Here is a 22,559-nt window from a genome sequence, read left to right as displayed (position 1 = left end):
GAGAGATGGCGAAACCCCAAGCCTACAGATGAGGCATTCAAAAGAGGAATAGGATTGAGTAGGAATGATGGAAGTAGGAACCCACTCAAGGGAGATCAGGGCCACTCCACTTGCAGGCCTGTTGGGTCTGGGTTTGGAGAGGATTTTGTAGCCCTCAGGAAGGAGAGTGTCAAGAGCATTTACAGAGTTGCCATGGAACCACGTCTCAGTAAGGCGGAGGACACCAAGATCAATGTCTTCAAGGAGGAGACAGATGTCAGAGGAGTGTTTGACAGCAGAGCGAGTATTCAGAGTAGCTAAGTGAATCTGCTTACCGCCTTTGAAGTTTTTCCAAGGGGTGTATAGGGGCGTAGAACTCCCATCAGTGGTGGTGTAGATGTGATGGGAGAGGAAGGAGGGGCAGCAGGAGAAGGGAGGAAGTTTATGAGAGAAGGCAGGCACTGGTCGAGAAGGAGAAGTGTAGGTTAAGAACCTTGTGCCATGATTGTGCCATTGTGATAGACATTAATGATACACATAGAGGATGAGAAGTATGCAAGGAGTACTTCCCACCTAGTGCCACCCTTAATGGGTGAGGAGGAGAAAGGAGACAGAGTAGAGGTCAGATGGGGGGTCCAAAGGTCAGGAGAGGGGACAGTAAAGAGGATGTCCATTATGGTCTGTCTGAAAGTGGCATTGATGTAAGTGTCAGTGATAGGTAGGCCTGGGTTTGAGTCCAGGAGAGGTTTTTCAGCTTTTCTCTTCCAGACTTTTTTGTGAGAGGTAGGATAGGTGATAGAATAGCAGTTAGAATAGATAGGAGAGATGGAGAGTGCCATGGGGTAGAGGGGCAATGAGAGATAAGCAGAGGAGATGCACAGTCCACAGAAATTCACCAAGTGGCCTAGCAGCCAAGCCAGGCACAGATGAGGAGGCGTACAGGGAAGGTTAACTGCACAGAATAAAAACACACCTAGATTTTATTTTTGCCAAAAGCAGTAGAAATAACACAACATGAGGATGCAGTGATGTAAAAAGCACACCTATATTTGAATTATTCCAAAAGCACTAGATACAGCACAACATGGAGGATAAAGATAATAAAGGCGCTCTGGAAGAGGAATTATGTATTTGGCACTAGTAGGCAGCAGAAAGCAGGCTATATGTGAAATTTACAGCAGATACACATATCAAGTGAGAAGAAGGTACAGGTTGCAGTCAGGTTGTAGGGCACGGGAGGCAGGATTCAGCAGGCAGCCAGGTGGAAGGTTGTGGTGCAGGAGCAGGTGATCCGGGGTGCTTACCAGTAACAAGCAGCAGCACATTTTCCAAGGTGCTGAAAATGCAGGGGGACAGTAAGAGCGTTCATTATGCAGAGTGGGCCAGAGAAAGTTAGGAGCGGCAGCATGGAGGGGGGCCCCTCCAGCTCCGGACAGGCCAGACAGCGGCCTTAAAGTGGGGCTGTAGGTGGGAGCCGGCTATCACCTGCCGGCTCAACCTACTGGCCAAATAAAGATCAAGTAAGCCAATCAAAGTGTAGCAGGTGAAACTCTGCAGAAATTGCTGAAAAGGCGGTGCAAAACACTACAGGGATACTTTTTCTTCTGGCATTACACCTCGTAACTGGGGTATCATGTCCCTGCTGTTAACATTATACACAGTATCAGACAAAACACAGGACATATAAGGCTTAAATTCTGCCAGTAGTTTTTCACACTATTATTGTGTACCCTCAACGCTTGCCCTCATCGGAAGAACACCCTTTCCCTTCATCTAAGAGGGATAGGTAAGAGAAACTCACCCTGGTTGGTTGGTTGGTGTTAAGTATTAGTATCATTTTTATGTGTGTTCCAACACCAACCACTGCAGTTCATTGAGAACACTGTAGTGTGGTTTTACAATTTGGCACAGTGGAAACTCTAAGATAGACCTCAGGAGGATCCATAACAATGGTAGAAAGTTTTTTCAAAGAATTGTCTGCGTTGGAGTAAGAAACACGCACAAAATAGTGAGACAATATATATAATTTTTTTGTCTCATTAGCTACATGGTTTTATTGAAGTACCATTGTGGTGACCAGACATACTCCACGGAGGGCAAATAAACAGTCACTTAGACATATAGACCCACACGGACTGCCTGATCACACAACAAATGCAGCATGGGAATGTTTAGCCATAACTGCAATTTTTAGTGAATTGTTGTTATGTACAGCCATAGCTGATAACTTTTAAAAGAAGTACACGCATGGTAACAGGAGGGCGAGTTTCTCTTACGTATCCCTCTTAGATAGGCCGGCCACAGCGCCACCTAGGGTTACATCACATCATGAAGGGAAAGGGTGTTCTTCCGATGAGGGCAAGCATCCAGGGTACACAATGATAGTGTGAAAAGGTGGTGGCCATCTTATGCAGAAGAAATAAAGGATAACACTTTGCTGGAGCCCAAGTGAGCCTCCCTGCTGCTGCAGGCTCCGTTGGTAGGGGACCCCAGTTTGTTAATGTACAGATGGGCGAACGTGAGCCCAAGTGGGCCCTACCTGCTGGTGTGTGCTCCTGTGGGCAGCTGGAGGTCTGTGTTGCCTAGTGGGGAAGCAGGAGCCCAAGTGTGCCAGCCTGCTGTTGCGGTGCTTCCGCTCCGTGCTGGTGTGATATACTCAGAAACCTTCTGCACCACCCCACAGCTGGCCTATCCGCCTGGAAAAACCATTTTTAAGGTCATGTTTGGACAACAAATGCTTTTCCACTGGGATCAGGTATGTGTTGGGGACCAGTTGGGCTAGGTGAGCAGAACGCAAAGGCCCTGACTTTGGTTTATGTGCACCAGGAGGAAAACAAATTGGATTCTTCACACATATGTGGTGATGTTCTGGCATCATTCTAAAGGATTTGTCTCTAGGCAGAGAATCCTCCAAACACATCGTCATGGAGCAGATTTAGAGGAAGATCTGCTGTGAACATCCTGACCCACCAAAGCGGAAGCAGTTCTGCCCTTCAGGGAAGAATATACAGAGGCAAGAGTATGAAAGGCCAGGAATCCAACAACGCATAGGCCACTACGCTATTATTTTAATCTTTTTCTTTAAAATGTTTCAGTTCAAATTGAAATTTTCACACATACTACAAATAATGCATCAATTCACACAACCCATTTAAGATCAATATATCCACAATTTTACAATCATACAAAATGTTCACATTCTGCATTACATTATTAAACTAACCAAATCATCCTTAAATTATTAGTCATTCTACTATAATACATAACATTATTAAAAACCTATCCCTTGTGCAAAGAGCATTAACAGTACTTAAATGTAAGTATAAACAGGTATTAATAAGAACTGTGCTCTATTATCTCTGGGCATGTCTCCCAGGTGACTGTGCAATTGATTCTATAGAACAGAGATGTGCAACATTTTTAGTCTCCTAGATGAGTTTCCAGAAATTGAGTGCTGTGCATGCCTTGAAATTGTGCAACTTTTGCCTTGTGAAACTGATTAACTCCAAAAGCAAAGACTAACTTTTGCTTAAGCGTGCATTGCAGGTGTCTTTCTGCAAAAATCTAACTTTTTACATCCAGAAACGCAGAATTTTTCAACAGGATCATTTGGCTGCAGGAAAAACTCAGTAAACCCTGATTTTGCTGAGTTTATTCCAACGAGAAATATTTATGATCCAAAAAACATGGCTCATATTATGGTTTGCTTAGGAAACATCCCAAGTAGCATATTTTTGCTAGTAAAAAATAACCGTGCCATTGATGACAATTATTCCAAAATATGATTATGCAAAAAAGCAGCAGAAAGTCGGAAAGACTCTGATTTCAAACCATTAGTTTCCACACATATATTTTGCTGATTTTGTTTCAGCCAAACTCTATTTTACTGGGTTCACTTGTACAATTATAAAAACAATGTAATCGATTTCATGACTTTTGACGTCATTTCTAGCACATCCTCGTGAAATATAGACAATAGGGATACTCAGGACCTTTCAAGCCTGTAAAATAGCCTTCGATGAATTGTAATACTCACTGACATGAGCAGGCATCTGTTTTCCTTAATGGCGCCCATGCAGCCTAGGAAGGCCACCACCATGATGACTGTGCCGATGATTATTAAAACGTTCCCGATGGAAATGGAAGGGCTACTGGGCAGTAGCGCTCCATAGGTGTTCTGTATCAAAAGATATATTCCAAATCCTAGGATCGAACAACCGGAGACCTGAGAAAAAGAAGAGAAAAAAACAAATGTGAAAGATATTCCCATCCGTGTGCACCTGTCTCAACTAATTTCAAGCCATGCTGACCCCGGTGTGGAAGACACGCGTGAGTCGTAAGGCCACCAAAATAGGCACTCACCCAGTTATTCAGGGGGGTATGCTGCACCCTTCGCACATAGCTACATTCTGGAATCTTTTAATTGTTCTCAGCTCAAATGTAAACTCAAAGTTTACTTTCTTAATTTACCTTGTATCTAAAGCACCAGGTGCTTCCGGTACACGTTGCAGGACGGAACAAGTGACCACATTTCACAGCTGTGTTTTCTTATGGAGGGCCAGTCCCACTTGCCTTGTTTTACCACGCCCCTACTTAATCTAACAAAGACCTCCGGAGTTCCCAAACTTGTCCGTTTACCCCAAAACCTACCCTGGTAAAATGCAGTAAGTTAACCCTCTGGCTACTGGGGTCAGTCAGCTGTGGTCCAATGGCCCAATACCCCTAAATATACCCTTTTTGGTGTCAAAGTACTCTACTCTTCTAATTTATCAGCTGCATCGAACAGAGTCAAAGGTGAAATTGAGAAATTGAAATGAAGTGGGGTCGGAGGCATGCAAGTCGCCCGGTTGAGGGAGACAGGAAGTGGAGGCAGGGCAGAGGAGACGTGATTCTTATGCACTAAATAATAAAGTCATGATTCGTTCATGAACTCTAGCATCTTTTTCATTTGATAAAAGTGTGGGAGAAGAGAGTGTCACAAGCCAGGGGTAAGAACAGGGAAATAGCAGGGCTCTCCTTGAAGTTATTTGGTGATGGGATTTTTCAGAACATGGGGGCGTCTTGTATCATCAACCATGAAGTATCAGCAAACTATGTAAAAATGTCTCTCTACCACAATAACCGTTTGTTCGCATATTTTACAATAGCAGTAAAACAGTGTGTCAAGGAACATTTAGCGTTCAGTCATCAACGCCTCAGTGATGAGATCTCCAAACTTTGACTCACCATCTAATGGCAGTTTTTCCCAGAGACAAGGAGACTCTCAGATTTGCTAGGTTTGAGCTTCTGGCAATAATGGACTGTTCAGACCTCAAAGTATCCTATTAAGTGCGTTTGAGCATAATTATGTCAAGGTAAAATGACCTTAGGTTAGGTTAGGCGCCCTTTGTTCAAGATCCCCTCTTTTCTTGGACCCCTAGGCCCAACATTCTAGCATCCAGCTGAGTGCTGAGAGCTAATGGCCCTCATTAGGAGGTTGGAGGTAACCATGCCGCATTTATCGGCATGGTTGCCTCCTTACCGCATACCGGCCACGGGTTCTTCAAATGAGGACTTAGCGGGCCATGCCAACCTTGGTAGACCCGGTAATTCCTCGTCCGAGGAACCCAGACCCAGTCCATCCCCATTCCCATTCGAGCCCCCATAGGTCTCAATGGAAATGGGGAAGGAGCTAACAACCGGCCCGTTTACAACGGGCCCATTGTGAGCTCCCTGGTCTCCTCGCGGGACCCAGTAAGGACGCCTGGTTTTACCAGGCACCCATTGCGGGTCCCGCGAGGAGACCTCGTATGAGGGCGGATTGGGTTTACCGGCACTGGCACCATTACCGGTGCCGGTAAACCCATTCCGGCAACCTCGTAATGAGGGCCAATGACTCTCTTTCTACAAATTGATTGTTCCCCTCACACGTGTACAAAACTCCAACGCTGCCTCACAGAAACCCAACTCATGACATACTACAGCCTCAATCGAGCAATTCATGCATTCGAACTAAGCCAAAAAGAAGGAGACATTCTGAGATGCTCCCCCGCTCACTCCCAATACAAAGGGGAAAATACTGGAGTTCATAGCCATACATCAATCCTATTTCCAGTGAGTTCTACAGTCAAAGGCAGCTTTTTCCATAATTGTACACATAGATGCGCCCTTCATTTGAACTTCCCTAAATGCAGATAATTGTGGTTAGATCTCCAGTTGGGAGGGCTTATAACACACTTCACAGAAAACAGGGACTCTGTTAATACTCGGAATAAGCACATGGATGTTTTAGGGCATAAATCCATTCACTGGCTTCCTGTGTAAGTCAGAGTTAAATTTAAAATTCTAAGTTTCACACAAAATGTCCCAAGAAATGAGTCCTGCTCTGCATAAAAACAAGATCCAGCGATCCAGGACCATGGGATCCACAGAGCCTTATCCTTCACAGAACACACGCTCAAGTTGGTCACTTAGTGGGGGTACCACTTCCACACCTTTGACCCTAAACTCTGAAATAACTTCCTGACAATCAGAACAATAATAAAGAAATCTTAAAATGAAATCCCACCCTAAAACCTTTTTTTCACAATCCACTTACACAGGGGCTTAAAGATGGCCAACTCTCTTTAGTTTCTACACAATTGTACGCATACAAACAGCTTTCCATTGGATGCCTAAGACCGGCCGGACAAACTTTTACATTAATAAGAAACTCTCGATCATTAAGGCTTGAGCGTTGTAGGAGAAACTAAGCTCACAAATTAATTCTAGGATGGAAGCAGAGTCAGGGACAGGTTTATTCTCTTGGAAGACAGTCAACAGAGCAACGTGTTCATGCTACCAGAAGAAATACGGAACAACCTGACCCACCCAGCCGCGCTTCACCTTTACAGGTCAAGCCCTCATGACACGATCGAAGCCACCAAGGAATACTCCAAAATGTGTGGGGGGCGGAGGGTGGCCTTCCTCAACTGTGCAGTTCATAGAGATGGATCAATAGACAAATCCATTGTCGATGCAAGGGTCTACGACATAAATCAAATTACCAGTTCTTTCTTAAACACTCCATCCGAATTATGACCAAAGACCCATCTTCCCATTCTACATGTAGCTGTAACTTTTCATGATTCCATCCTCAAGTCCAGTCCATGCCAGTACACATCACCTGACCCCCAAAAAGGTCACTCACACAAATCTCTATTAAAAAACCTTCAAGTTAGGATTGCGTAACACCAATGAATCACAAGAGAAACTATAAACACTGGAGATATGATTACATGCCACAGAATCGCTTCCCATCAAAGAGTTCCTATTTATTGGCTGTTGATGAGGAGATGGAAATATCAAATGTGTTGACAGAAGACTAATCGCATGACTAGAAAAGCAAAACATCAACCATCTACAAGATTAAGACTTATATAGAGGAATAAGAAGGACAACGACAGCAATGTATTTAGACATCTCCTGCATGGCCACATGATTCCCATAGGGTCAGAACTCCCCAGGACAGCACTCTGAGAAAGCTTTTCTCTTTCACCCACCGTTACAAGAAAAGCCAACATGTTCGGCACTGGCACTTCACTCATGTGTCTTAAGTTCCGGAAACTCCTCAAGACCTTCCTTTTCTCCTCTTCCTTTTCTCTCCCTCTACCCTGCTAACCTAGCCCTCTGCTCTCTCCATCTCTCCCTCCTCTTCCTTACAGCTTGCTGACTGGCCAGCAGGTGTACTTAAGAGTCTCACAGGTCCCTGGCACCCTCGCCAGTCCTCTCTCGCACTTGCTGCAGGGCCCTGCACCCCACCCTTCATTCATGCACTTGAGAATTAACCCAAAAGAGTGTCTCTCTCTGCACTTACCCCAGTCTCCACCTACTGGTTGCACTTGGACGTCCCCCTCCCTTGACCGTCTGTACACTTGAACGATTTGAATGCGCCGTGTGTGAAGATCGTCTGTCTGTTCTCCCTTGTCTTCACCCCTTAATGTGCACTTGTAAAAACTGCAGAATCGTCGTCAGGCCTATTTGATGTATATCAATTGTTAATTGTATTATATGCACTTACTCTGCCTTAGCAGACCATTATCGTCCCAGAATTTCAAGGGCTCTGAGTGACTGTTGTTTTTCCCCCATGTTCCAACCCTCCTTGAGCGCTTTGATACACTTGCCTGTGTATAGGCGCTTTATAAATAAACATTACCATTACCGTACCATTACCATGCCTTAACCAGGCAACTGGAAAATGGTCCACAGTACTCAGAATAGACAGACGTCAAGTCGCTATGAGTGCTGTGTCCCCGCCTCTGTCTGACGTAGGCGGCACCAGAAACTCATGTCCATGTGGGCAGTGCTGTCAATCGAGCAAACCCCAGCTCCTTCTGGTGTTAAATGGCAATTTTCCTCAACTGCACATAACCCGGCCCGCTCGCCACCGCAAAGAACTCTGAGAATGCTTGCAGTGGCACACAGTGCTTTATAAAAAGCCAAAAAGTCAATAAATTAATACTTATAATTGGGGTGCTGATGCAGGAGATGGCTGACCCGCCAATCAACTCATCATGCAGCCCCACGTGTATTGATTGAACCGCATAGAATCTGGGATGAGACCTTGTGGCGCACCAAAGGGATGGGGACAAGGGTTGACTTATTTCTCTTCATCCTTCAACCATTGGCAGCGATCCCATAGGAATGAGGAGAAACCACCAAAGGCGCTCAAACTCAATTCTCCGGAGATAGTGAGGAGAGCCTCAACATCAATAGCACCGACTGCTGTGGCAACGTCTAGGAGAACCATTAAAGTGATCTATATTGTGTCGAGAATAATGGATTCTTCATTCGGCATCAGTTCGTCTTCCACCACTCCAGCAGACGCCCATTAAAATCAGTGAGTACCCCTTGAGAGTGATGAGAGCACTTTTCATGCATATCAACGATGATTGAAGGCAGTTTTAGGACCGGTCACAGGGGTATTCACTGGGATAGGCAGTGGGCTTCCTTGTGTCAATGTCCTTAGGATTAGGTCAGCAAAGATAAATGGTGTGTTATGTTTTATTACTTGGATTTATATTCCGCCGCCATTTGGATGGTCTGGAGTCTCTGAAGAAGAAGGCGGTGGCTTAGGTTAGAGAATAGAGCTGAAGAAGGCTAGCTACCTTTCCTTTTGTTTTCATCCGTGCACACCAGAAGTATACTGACCACTGCAAGCTTTCTATGCATTCTGCGCCGAGAGCTTCGAAGCATTTGTGTGCTGCTGGTTCAAGGCTATGTGTGCCAGAGTGTAGTATGCAAACTAGTGTCACTTTTAGTTTTGGCTATTAAGTGTTGCTTGCGACACCTATAAGCCACAACTATTGCATTGGAGTATAGAGAGGAAGGTTGGCATATGAGGAGGGACACAGAGTCTGTAGGTGTTGTTTGGTTATGTCCGTCCCAACCATTGCCTACCCATGGCCATGCTAATGCCTATGGCCATTCCCACTCCTTCCTGCCTCTGCCTGCCCAAAACACCTGCTCATGGGAACTCTTTGAGCTTGCTTTAATCAAGCCTTACCATCTGGCTTTGCATTCAAAGTTCCTGCAAGTGTTTTTCCAAAGCAGTCTTCTAAGAGTTAATGACTTAATTGGAGTTGTAAACATGCTTCTGGTGTAATAAAAATGTCTTACCAGGCATGCCTTCATCCACTCGATTTATAACCACTCTTTGTGTCCTTCACTGAAGTTCTGTTAAAACTAGGCATTGGTAAAGCCACTGAAGACCTGTTTAAAACACGCATAGGCAAATTTTCGGCATGTGCATACGTTTTAAGCTTTTGCCAGGCACTGCCATTAGATGCCCAGGTACGGAAACCATTTTGCACCTGCTACCAACAATGGGTAGTTAATACCACTATGGCTGTGCCTGGCAAGTGACTCTCCCATGCCTACACAAAAGATCAAACTGTTGGTATTTCCCATGCTTGTCTGCTGTGTGCAGCTGATTGGAAGGGATGTTTATATTGCTGTGTGAGAGGGGCTAGGGTGGTCTGCATATGGCGCGTTTGAAGGTAGAAGTTGAGAATGATTGCTGTGAGAAGGTTGATGCATGGCCCTTGGGCACATTTTCTCATGATCCGATGTGTCGATAGTGACATCGCGACCTGGCTGCCATTTAGACGCCTTCAGGTAGTCAAGCCTATCCTGTGAGGTGCTAACCAAGGGGCCTACGCAAGCGCCCTGGTCTGAGACCGTGCGCAGTGCGCAGCAGCTAGTTCCATGTGAGGGAAACAAGGGGAGGAATGGAACAAGGGAAGCACGCAGTGGTGGGTACAGGACAGACAATAATTAAGAATTAATCCCAAGGAGTATACTCAGTGGGAGATATAGGGAGGGCAGAGTCTAGGTGAGATTTCAAGGGATATGCCGCAGAGATGCGAATTTGAGGTGCGTTATTTTCAAACAGTGTGTGCGCGTTAACATTCTGCATCAGTTAACGGGAGGATCCTAGCTGCATAAGGCTTCTAGGAGAAACACAGAAAAACAGTGTTACCTGTGGCACAATGATTATATAGGTATCCAGGGGGGGAAAGCGCCAGAGTGAAATCATGGGAGATCCGACTGGCGAATGCTGGGGTACCCGGGGCTATTTAAAGAAGAGCCAGGTCCTTAGCATTTTCTGGATTGTAAGGTAATCCTGGATTGTAAGAGTTCCATTTGGAAGCGAGTTCCAAAGTTTCGATGTGATGTTAAAGAAAGTCGATCCTCTGTGTCACTTTCTGACGTATGGCAGATTGTTTTAAGAGTATGTCATTTCTGCATCACAGCGTTCTCCGGTTTTGGTGTGCGATGCTCTTCCTTTGAATAAATTCACTTGCATGGTCCTGAAGAAGAGGTGTGTGTTTGTGATGTAGATTGCCTTGAAATGTATCATTTATCTTGCCTAGTATTGAAGCCATGAAAGTGATCTTAGATTTGGTGAGAAATGTTTCCTGCAGTCCTGTCTGGGTGATAATCTTGCTGCTTTGTTCTGGGTGCTTTGACGATTCGTGGTGGGGTAATCCAGCATGCCGAGCTATATACTGTTGTTGGAGTCTAAGTTTGTTGAAACTAAGAATGTGGCGGCAAGAGTCCCGTGTCGGAAATGTGGGTTAGGGCATTAGCCGCCCGATTGCTCATAGGCGGTAGAATTGTTTATTTCCTTTTGCATTCCTTTGTCTGTCTAAATATAGTCTGTCACTGTCCATCAAAATCCCTAAGTTTATGGCATTATTTTTTGTGATTCTTTTTTTGGGATAAAAAGTTTTATTAGTTTTGAACGTAGATAGTGGAGCTTACGCCTTAAACACTACATGGTAAACTAAACAAAACAAATCCAAGTCCATGCGTTAGTATAGTATATCCCACCCCCAACATATTCCCGACCATCGTTCAGTACATTGTTCAAAGCTTACATCAACTTGCATCTTCCCATTTCTATGAGATCTGTTTCGCTTTCCTAGGGCACCCTCTGGCTGTATATATACGTTGCTCCATCAACATACAAGTGTTCACATCCGCTACCCACTGCGCAAAAAGCGGAACAACACTGGACCCCCACAGTTCCGCTATGTAGCTCTTAATTAATGGCAAGTGCCCATTCCTCCAGTGCAGGGGATTGGTGTCTGCGGTTTGTTGCTTGGTGAGGAGATCATTATCGCTGTTTTGCCTTGGATAAGATTTCGGTTGTTATTCCTCATCCGTGAATTCACTTGCCTGAGGTGGATGGTGATGGCAGCGACTGTCTCTTTGCTAGTAGTGAACACGGCATGATAACCTGTGCTGCGGTTTTTGCTCACTGTGCTCAGAGACGCACAGCTCCACCTCACTGGTTAGGCCCAACAAGGCTGAAACACATGTCTGGGGTTGCTGTTGGTACTCTTTTTCAGAAGGGAATTGCCATAGCATTTCGGTGCTGGACTGCCCATCTGAGCGGGACAAAGGCTGATATGCCAATGGAGATTTCCGAACTGTGATAGGTACAGTGAGCTAAAGTGTGGCCGCAGACTCTCGAGTGGGTACCATCCCAAAGAACAGGACAATGGGCTGTGTTTGTTCTCACAGAGGGGCGCCTAGGACTACATTTTGAGCATTATTATACTAGATGTGAATGATCTTAAGTGAGCCCAATGGAAAGTCTGAATTTCTCCTATATCGACATCCCAGAAAATCAAGTGTAGATCTCTGTAAAATATACTAAAACTTGGAAAAGCATCTAAGTATTGCTGATGATTCAGTGATTCAATGAAAGGGCATCTCTGTCTTTGTAAGACAGATGCTATATATGATCCCGGATTTCGATTTCGTAGACCTATTAATAAGGTAAGCCGTGAATTGAGTCTACAGACAAAACAACAAGGACATTTCCTGTGGCATTTAGAATGCTATCAGTTAATGTCCTTTCTGCGTTTGTCGATGGAAAGCGACCTCAGCAGGTTCTATGATATGATAGGTTATTTTGAACACGCTTGATACCCACAGGTTTCTAAGCACAGACAGGGGATCGAACCTGTGGTGCTCTGTGACGTCTTGCTTCCAGGGCGAGCATGCTGCCACTGAGCTATCCTCCTGAGGTGACTCTAACTCGGAGTTTGATCTCTTTACACTGAGGCCTTCAGTGTGTTAATACTTCCTTAAAGTATTTCCTGTTTTCTATCTTCAGCCACAATAATATTTGACTGAGAATATCCAGCAGAGCTGTGGAGCCCCTCTTCTTCTGACAGCCACTGTTGACCACAACCTCTTCATCACTAGTGTGCTCTCTTTGTTGTCAGAACTAAATTACACTTAAAGCTAGGTCTTGCATGATAATGCCAGAAAGAGTGTGACAGAGAGGGGAGCCGTAAACACTACCAAATGCTGTTGACAAAGGAAGAAGGAGTATAATGAAGGAGCACCCTGTCTGTGGGGCAAAAGTGCAAACTTTGCACCAATGCGATAGTGCTTTGTCTCTGCAATGCAATTTCTACGAAAACCATAATGAAGAGTCCTTATAAGTGATAGTTCTATAGGAAATTCTATAAGTGAGTCCGTTGAGCATGGTATGTTCCAAGATTTTATTGTAGTGGGGTAAAGAGAGAAACAGTGTGAGAGTGTGAAAGAGAGAGAGAGAGAGAGAGATAGAGAGAGGGAGAGAGAGAGATAGAGTGAGAAAGAGAGGGAGCGAGAAGAGAGAGGTTGAGAGCGATAGATGGAGAGAGAGAGAGAGAGAGAGAGAGAGAGAGAGAGAGAGAGAGAGAGAGAGATAGAGTGAGAAAGAGAGGGAGCGAGAAGAGAGAGGTTGAGAGCGATAGATGGAGAGGGAGAGAGAGAGAGAGAGAGATGTGAGAGTTCGAAGGTTGACATGGATGCTATAGGAATTAGAGGGCTTTTTGAGGAATAATAGTTTATACTTTGTGACATTCATGGAATATCCCATGTTCATGGGAGTTACTAAATTGAGCGGATAGGTAAGTGCATGTAAATGGTGCAAGACCTTTCATTGACTGTGGTGCAAAACCCCACAGGCGTATGGGATGCTAAGTGCAAAGCCGTTTCCCAAGAAAAGGTAGAGATTGATAATGGGTGACGAGGGGCCAGAATAGTCTCGCTGGATAGAAGAACGTTTGTCAGGTTGAGACCATTCGAATGGGATGATATTGATTTTGTAGGTGGGTTTTTCAGAGCAAAGGCTGAGGAGAGGGCATCGATGGGAAGTAAGTTAATCCAGGGACTGTGACTTATTCAGCAGGAAGAGACATAACCACATGGATGTGTTCAGCTACAGATGAGGGGAGGCAGGGATTGAGACTGGAAGAAAGGGAAGTGAAGGTTTGAGCAGAAAGATAGTGTTCGAGGTGACATATAAGAGTACATTGAAGCCATATGCTAATATGTTGAAGTGTGAGCCACAACTGTGATTCCTTAAAAGCTTTATGATTGTAAAATAAATAAATAATAAATATAATGTTTAACTTATTGTGTTTAGCAATGGGTTAATGGCTATTTATTTTTTAGCTGAATTATCTTTAACGTAGGAAACAATGATTGGTTGAGTCATGAACAAAAACTGTGATGTGGGTCAATTGTTTGCTAATATTTGGGAAATTACCTCACAAATTGTCGGACAGTGAGTAATTATAATGTTTGCACTGTACTATCACACAAGACAACGTTCTGTATTCAAAGTTGCAGAACCAGTAGAGATCATTTTAGATAAACTGTGACCATAATTTGACAAATGTTCGAACTGTAGCTACTCACATACATATCTATCCACTTAAACAGAATCCACTCTGTTTAGTTCATAGTATACCTTTCTCCACCCATCCAAATGCCATTCAGACATTGGCGGCTAGCAGGGTCTTGGTCATCCTCTCATAGCTTTAATGGCTGAAATGCAGACACGCATAATAGCACCTGACAATTTCTCCCATATTCTGGACTCCGGTGAATGGCGCTATAAAAATGACATAATCAAATGAAAAATTAAATGAAATGTGCTAGGATGTACACAAAATCCATCATCCCACCCAGTACTAGGACTGTGAAAAGGCCCGATGACTTGCTGGGGAACCGCCGCTGCTCCGCATCTCAGACTATTCCTAGTAGGAACATTTTTGTTTTCTCCCCTCCTGCACGTCCCTTCCTCCCCTCTTCCCTTTTTTTATGTTTCAGCACTTGCAGGACCCGAATCACCTCATGGTCTAGACCTAGTAGGAACGCTCTTGTTTGTTTTCAGTCCCTTCCTCCCTTTCCCTACTCACCTCTTGCTATAGCACTTGCACGATCTAAATGTTTTCCAGAATTTATAAGCCTGTTTTTGTTTATCCCTTTCCACCTCATTCCTGTTCCCCCCTTGTTTTGATGCACCTTGAAACATTATTCTTGCTGTATAGTGCGCATTAAAATAAATAAATAAATAAATAAATAAATTTAATAAACTGATAAAGATTCTCAGGCCGATTCATGGAATTAATGTGCGCTGAAAATGTCCACGCAAGCGTGCAAAAGCGTGCGAATCGCAGCGCAAGTGCGAAAATCGCAACGAAACCCGCGCACAGCGATTCATGGAAGTCCGTGTGAGTGTAAATCCATGGATGTGCGCTAAAATCCTGCGTGGTGCACGCTGGCGCACACGTCTTCAAACAGCGTGCGCTACGGGCACAGCGAAAGCACACATAGCGCAGCGCACACAACAAAAGTAGGCATAACACGGGGCGTAACACGCAGAATGGGGAACAACGCGTGATAATGTGGGCGTCACGGTGGAAGTACATGAGGCAAATGCGCGGAACGCCCACACGCGTGCCTACAACACGTATTCATGGAATCGAACGGGGCTAATGCGTGCGCCAAAAAAGACGTGCTAATCCGGAAACAGGTATGCCAGCAGGAAGCAGGCGTACGTGGACCCGCGCAGCAAAAAAGTCCGCGCAAACAACAAACAAGCTCAGACGCTAAGATGAATATACCGTTCCTTGCAGCAGTGGTCGTGGGATACCACAGGAGGAGGCGGAGGATAGTCAGGCCTAGAATTTTTACACCCAGAACCAGCCTTTTTGGGATGCCTGATGACCAGGTGTATGGGAGGTACAGGTTTCCACCTCACATAATACTCGACCTGGTGAGTGAGTGGGAGGATGACCTCACATCAACCACTCTGTGCTCCCAAGCACTGAGCCCCCTTGAAAAGGTGCTTAATGTACTGCACTTCTTGGCCACTGGATCATTTCAGCGGACAAGTGCAATAGTGGGGGGGGGGGGTGTCACAGGCCACGCAGTCACGCTGCCTACACCAGGTGTTGGTCATCATGACTGCACACCCATCAGTCCGCAGACACATATACCTGCCCAGAACACCTGCAGAAAGGCAGGCTGCCATCCAGGATTTCTACGGGGTGGCACAATTCCCCAAAGTGCTAGGTGCCATTGATTACACCCATGTGGCTCTACGTCCCCCCAGGGCAACGGAGCACATCTATAGAAACCGCAAGCACTGGCATTCCATCAACGTGCAGGTAGTATGTGATGCCAAGGGAATCATCACCTCAGTATATGCCAACTATCCAGGGTCCACCCATGACAGTTTCATTTACAGAATGTCAACCCTAAACCGGGACCTAGAAGCTGGGCGGCATGGCGATACATGGCTGCTTGGTGAGTATAAGTGCCACTGCACATGCATGCATGCATGTCAGATACTGAGTAATGTCACAAACCCACTAATGATACCCATCACCACCTCCCCAGGGGACAGTGCCTACCCTCTGTGCACCCACATGATGACACCAATTCGGAACCCCACCACACCCCCCGAGGTAAGATACAACACAGCCCATATTGCAACCCAGGGCATAGTGGAGCGCACATTCGGAGTGCTCAAGTCACGCTTTCACTCCCTTGACCGCTCTGGTGGGCAGCTGTTATACGCTCCCCCAGTAGTGTGCAGGATCATAGTGGCAGCATGTGTCCTGCACAACGTTGCAACACACCGGGGCCTGCCGGTGGACATGGTGGTGCCCCCACATACCCAACCACATGCACGGCCGCTGCGCATGGGAGGGGAAAGGGCATGTGGTGAGGCAGCCCGTACGCAGCTGGTGGCTAATTACTTAATCTAAAATCACACCCAAGTGGAGTGCACACAGCCCTGGCACATACCAGCTGACAATCAATGATGATGACATAAGGGACAGTCAACTGTCAGAACCATACAAGCCTGAGATTGGTCACCTGGAAGTGTTACATTGTGTGCATCCCTACCTACCGAAACACCACCAATACTGTGTCATTATAAGACATACATCTATGCTGCTAAATTGATAACCCCCTTGCAAAATACAACATGAAAACAGCACTATGTCACCCAACCCCTCTCCAGCTCTGCCACCCAACACACCATGGCATGTCATGCAATGCGAAAGCAAACAAAGCAATGCACAAGACCTGACACAAGTGTCACAAAGTGCACTGTCCCAAATGGAAACTGCACACAGACAATATGCTCCCAGTAATCAATAACAAACAGCACACATGAACAAATACTTACCACCAACACAATACAGCAACACACCATGAAACCTTGCAAAAAGATGACAGTACTAAGTCAAAGTAGTGGTAGTCTTACAACCTGAATAAGCCAGCACATCGACCCCTTCCAACTGTAGAGTGTTGCTACCACGCAAATCTGTCAGTGTACTGCATACAACATGAACTCCATCTGCAAAGGAGACGGCCTTGTGAAGACATGAGGAAGGAACCTGCAAATTATGAGAAAAACATGGATGCCCAAGCACATTATCAAGACATCATGCAGTGTACAATACAACAATACCCACTAGGGATGTCCTCACAGTATTGACTACAGACTGCCCACACAGCTCATGGGAGCCCAATGTCACTGTGTAAGTCACTGTCACTTGGTCACACCCTTTGCAAGCCCATGGAAACGGGAAGCAGGAGGGGTGTGTGTGTCACAAACCCAAGCATCTAACCCAAACTCAGGACAAGCCTGCATGTGCCCAGCCGGAATACAGTGGATGCCCACGGGAGCCACACAAGACAACACGCTGTAAAAAAAAAAAAAAAAAAAAAAATGGCCATGTGGGGTCCATTGGGGGGGAGGCCACCCAGGAGGTTTGAGGACACGGTGCCCACCAACACCCACCTGCGTGGATGTTGCGAGAAAAAAAAATACATCCATGGGCTCATGGCCTGCATGGCTATGCCATTGTGTGAGAACTGCTGTCGCTCTCTTCACCCTCTGCTGCTGCATCAGGAGGTAGTGGCACTATGGGAGGCAGCCCACGCAAAGCTCTGGTATGGTCCTCCATGGCAGCAAGCATGCGGGTCTGGAAGGTCTGATTCTGGAGGATTAAAGTGTGGAGATCCCCATGCAGCACCTCACGGGTTGCCTGCACTTCTGCACGCACATGGCCTTGCGGGATGCCTGGATCTCCTCACGTGTTGCCTGCAGCTCAGCTGAGAGTGAACGTGTGAGCTGCTCCAGCTGCTGTTCTGCCATACCATTACGGGAAGCCTCAAGTTCAAGCAGACTCTGCCTGAGGTTATGGAGTTCTACCCTCAGGGCTTCCCTGTGGCCCTTTGACTCTATTGATATGGATTTGCGCAGAGTCTCCAGTGCCGCCCGTCGGTCCCTGTTGGACGCCAACATGTCTTCCCTGTGTGATTGGCAAATGGAGTCGGTTGCCTGCTGTTGTTGCTCCATCTGCCTTGCAGGGGGGATAATGGAAGTGGCCACCCTCTCCATTGCCTGAGCCATCATTTCTACTGATGCTGCCTGTTGGCTTGCCATACCGTACATGGAGTTTTCCCATACAGTATTGCCTGGTGGCGCACGGCCACCGCGTCGGCGGGCACCACACCTGTTCGGGGCAAGGCGATCTGCACTTTGCTGTGCTGGCACTGCCTGAGGCTGCAGGACTGCATTCCCCGCTCTGATCTGCTGGCCCAGGAACAGGATCAGATGCTGTGGAGTGTGACCCTGCATCCGTAACCGCCAAAGGCGGACCTACCAACACTGACATCCCCATAGAGGGTTCTACCCCGGGTGCAGGTGGATTGGACAGAACAGAATCCCTGCCAGAAGCACTGACCTGCGACAGCACATAAGTCTCATCATCCGACTCAGCACCTGAATAGAGGTCTGGAGAGCTGCACCCAGAGACACCCCTCGACAGTATGCGGTCTGCAGTACCAAAGTGTTTTCACCCACCACCACACCACTTCCCCCACTGGTGCCCGGTTGTGGCTGAGAATCCTCATGTGTCTGCACCATCTCCTGAACCTCCCCAGCATCAAGTGCATCGTCACCTGCAAAAACATGAACTACAAGAAATGGAAACAGGCATGAGCACCATAGCACACACATAGGCCTGACAAGACAGAGATCCTGTACATGGTTTACACATGTCCCACATGACTATAACCCTGGCATGCATGCACTGTCAATGAGTTTGAAGGGGAGTCAAAAAGGCAGACAATGAGGACACCAAGATGCAAAAGCAACACATTTGCAGCATGTTGTGTAGCACTGGCATCACACATCAGCCTGTGAGTGGCATGTCCAATACACATACATGACACATGCCAGCACACAGATGTCATGTAGCATAGCCATGGTAAATTAGACAACTACAGCGATATGTCAGTGAATGAGTACTGTCACACATCCATGTCACATGGACATGATGAGAAGATTAATGCAGAATAGTGTTTCAAAATATGCATGCGCCATACACTGCAACACATCCAGTGTACAATAAGACAGTGATTGTAGGCAGATGTACACATCAATGGTTGGTCACTCCAACATGACAGGAAACAACTATCATGTTGCACATGCAAACAGGCCCTAAAAATAAATTTCAGCAGGCCAATACTCCCTCGCCCTGAATGGTCTAATCATTCACATAAGCAGGTAACTAAAGTGGCACAATGTGGGGTGTAAACAATGACAGAATCATGTCACATATGTGGCATTAGGGATAAAAAAAAGCATATGAAAAATGGGATGATCTAAACAATCAGCCTGAATGAACACAGAAAAAATCAGAACAATGTTGTTGCACGATGATAGTTCAAGGGCAACAGCAGTAATGTGGGGCTAATTGGCTACTGTGGGCAGAAGGGATACTGTCATACCCAAATCAAAGGCACGTGAATTTATTGGAGGAAGCACATGGGTGACCCATAACACTTAGGAGTACACATCCTCACCTGGCACTCAATCAGAACCTGTCACCCAAACAACATACACATAGATTACACACACATGCATGGGCACTCACCGGACAATGCGTCGTAATCTGGTAGGTCTCCCACGCCTTGGATCTGTTCCTCTGTGACAAAGGTCCCAGCAACAGACTCATGTTCAATGAGTTTGTTGTCCTCTGGTGGAGACCCACCGCCAGTCACCAGAGTAGCAACATGACTTGAGGCCAGCTTTTTCTTTGCTCTGCATTTCAGGTCATTCCACCGCTTGTAGCAATCATCCGCTGTGCGCCCCACAATTCCAAGGGCACTTATGTGGTCCGCGATGGTCTGCCAGTGTGCCCTACGTTGACCAGGTGTGGTCTTGCACCCTGCAGTCACCACCATTTCGGGGCTATGTGCCGACCCATAGGTCACAAGTGCATCAAGATCGGCGTCATTAAAGCTAGGCTCCCTTGACGTGCCGGAGTGTGTAGCCATGTCTGGGGTCTCAGCCTGCAGTGCCAGAGCACCCTTCTTCCTCTTTTTCAAAGGTGGAGTGGAGCCTGAGTGGCTTACGCCGCTCTGGTCAGTAGGGGCAGAAGCGCTGTTGGACTGGGTACTAGGAGTGTGCGAAGGCACAATGACCATAGGTCTTGGTGCAGGCATTGGCTGAAGTGTGATGTTGGCAGGGGCAATGTCGGTTTGATGGACCTGGACTGACACTGTCCCGGCTGGGAGACTCAGAGCTGGGGTGGATAGAGCTGCAGCTGCCCCTGCAGCCTCCCCACCCTGCCTACTTGGGGCAGCAGATGACATTTCTGCCCCAGATCCACGTGGCCTGGTGACACCAACGCACCACCACACGTGGCTTAGACTTGCTGACCTGGAAGTCAGCCTGGGAGTCATCCTGTGCCGGGTCAGGTGCCCCAATGGGCTGGTCCAACAAGGGCTGAGCTGGGATGGTGTCAGCTACTTTTCCCACAACCATGGGGGGGCAAGGGTGTCCCTGATTGGTCCTCCACACATGGGGGTCTAGGGGCACCCTGCAAATCCTGGCCACGTCCCCTACCGCACCCTCCACGCCCACCTTTTGGAGGTCGGCCACCTTGGCCTCCCTTACCGCTTGGACGCCTCCCAACCATGGCACTGATGTTGTTGTGCGTATGGGAGTAGTAGTAAACATTGTCCTGGGCAATTGGGGGTGAAAGGAGTAGGGTACTAGATGGAATTCGTACCCTAGTGCTCTAGCAAGGCTGTCTGTGACCCCTGGGGGAAGATGACGGGTCACACAATGCACAGGCACCCCGAAAACAAAAAATAACGTGTACGCAACCCCCCGTAGGCCACATGCGTGGAAAAATGACCCCGCACTACGCTGTGGCACACAGGAACAGAAAAATAAGCGTACGCGTGTTACACGCAGCCTACAATGTCCTCTGAAGGGGTACGTGACACACGGGGCAAGCACAGTTGGTAAATGCGTGCGCGACTCACCGTCTGCCTGGAAAAAGAACGTGAAAAAAACATGCGTGTGCACGTTGGCAACACCCCCGCCAAAAGAAGAATTGTACGTTGTCTGAGGAGGCAGGACAAAAGAAGAAGTGAACGCTGTTTGAGGAAACAGGCCCAACAAAAAAAATGAACGCTGTCAGAGGTAACAGGGAGTACGAACTTAAAACGCTGTGAAGTAATCGCGTGTGAACCGACAAGAAGTACAGAATTCACCCACTCGCTCTCCACGAAAAGCACGTACAAGGAAATGGGGTCCTACACGTACCTTTTAAAGCGGCCCACACGTACAACGTCACTTACGCGTGTATGCGCTAAAGTCCTTTCCTCCAATTACACGAGCTGACACTCTGACGTGCAGTTTTTGGACGTGTACGATGAACATGCACCCGTGTTGATGGAAACGCCTGCACGCGTCACGTCACAGACACGTAGGCCCTTTCCTCGGATTACACGCATTCACATGCAGACGTGCAGTTTTTTCACGCGCCATGAGCCACTATGGCAACGTCACGAGGGAAACGCTCACGCGCGTCACAGACGCGCTTACGTGCTAAGGGCCTTTGGTCCAATGAAACCGCGTACGTGTGCTGACACGCTTCCGCGCTAAGGTCCTTTCCTCGAATTACACGCTGACGTGCAAAATTTTCACGTGCCAAATCACTCCATATCAAGCTGGCCACGCAACAACACACGGAAGACCACGCTCCTGCCCAGAAAGCCGAATTACTGCCCCCCAGAGCCCCGAGCACGCTCCCGCGTGCCATCTGATGCTGCCTGCCTGCTGCCCACGTGCCCTCCTTTTTGCTACCTGCACATCATCCATCTGCAGGGGTGCAGTTGTTGTGACCACCCCTGCAGGAACTGAAGACTCCCGACTGGGATACCATCGCTCCACAGCCCAGCCCCAGGTCCCAGTTGCCCACCCACACCTGCCTCTGGGGTTGCCATGTCGGGCACAACACCATCTGGCACCACTGGCAACCCCCAGCCAGAGAGGCAGAGGGCCACCAGCTTCAGTGCCAGGGAAGTTGGTGTCCTGGTGGAGCAAGTCCTGGGGCAGTATGATGCCCTCTTTGGAAGTTCTTGCGCCGACTATGAAGGACGGACCAGGATCTGGATGGACATCGTGACTGCCATCAAAGAGGAGGGGGTGGCAGTCCGCGACATCAAACATGTCAAGAAGCGCTGGGAGGACTTCAGGTCCAGGACCCTCGACAAGGCCCGGTGCCTCTTGAAGGCAGCGGATGCCAAGGGGCGCCGGGGCCACCTGTCCGACCACCAAATGAGGGTCCTGGAACGCATATGCCCAGCGCTCCATGTCCAGGTCCTTGAGAGGCAGACCCGTCTGGAGTCGAGCGGTGAGTGTACATGCATAATGATTGGACGCT

The 22,559-nt window shown here is 47.3% G+C and overlaps 1 protein-coding gene across 2 annotated transcripts in view; it reads right to left on the bottom strand.

The window, feature by feature from the left end:
* Positions 1 to 22,559, bottom strand: part of CD53 (CD53 molecule) — a 171,505-nt gene that overhangs the window by 49,101 nt on the left and 99,845 nt on the right. For both annotated transcript variants that reach the window (XM_069633563.1, XM_069633564.1), the window contains exon 3: positions 4,016 to 4,204. In XM_069633563.1, coding sequence (XP_069489664.1) covers positions 4,016 to 4,204 — 189 coding nt within the window. The remainder of the gene's footprint in view (positions 1 to 4,015; positions 4,205 to 22,559) is intronic.

The sequence above is a fragment of the Ambystoma mexicanum genome, chromosome 13 (genome assembly GCF_040938575.1).
Source record: "Ambystoma mexicanum isolate Mex_15411 chromosome 13, UKY_AmexF1_1, whole genome shotgun sequence".
In the NCBI taxonomy this organism is placed as follows: domain Eukaryota; kingdom Metazoa; phylum Chordata; class Amphibia; order Caudata; family Ambystomatidae; genus Ambystoma; species Ambystoma mexicanum.
Note: the sequence above shows the minus strand (reverse complement) of the source record. Positions and strands in the feature narration are given on the sequence as shown.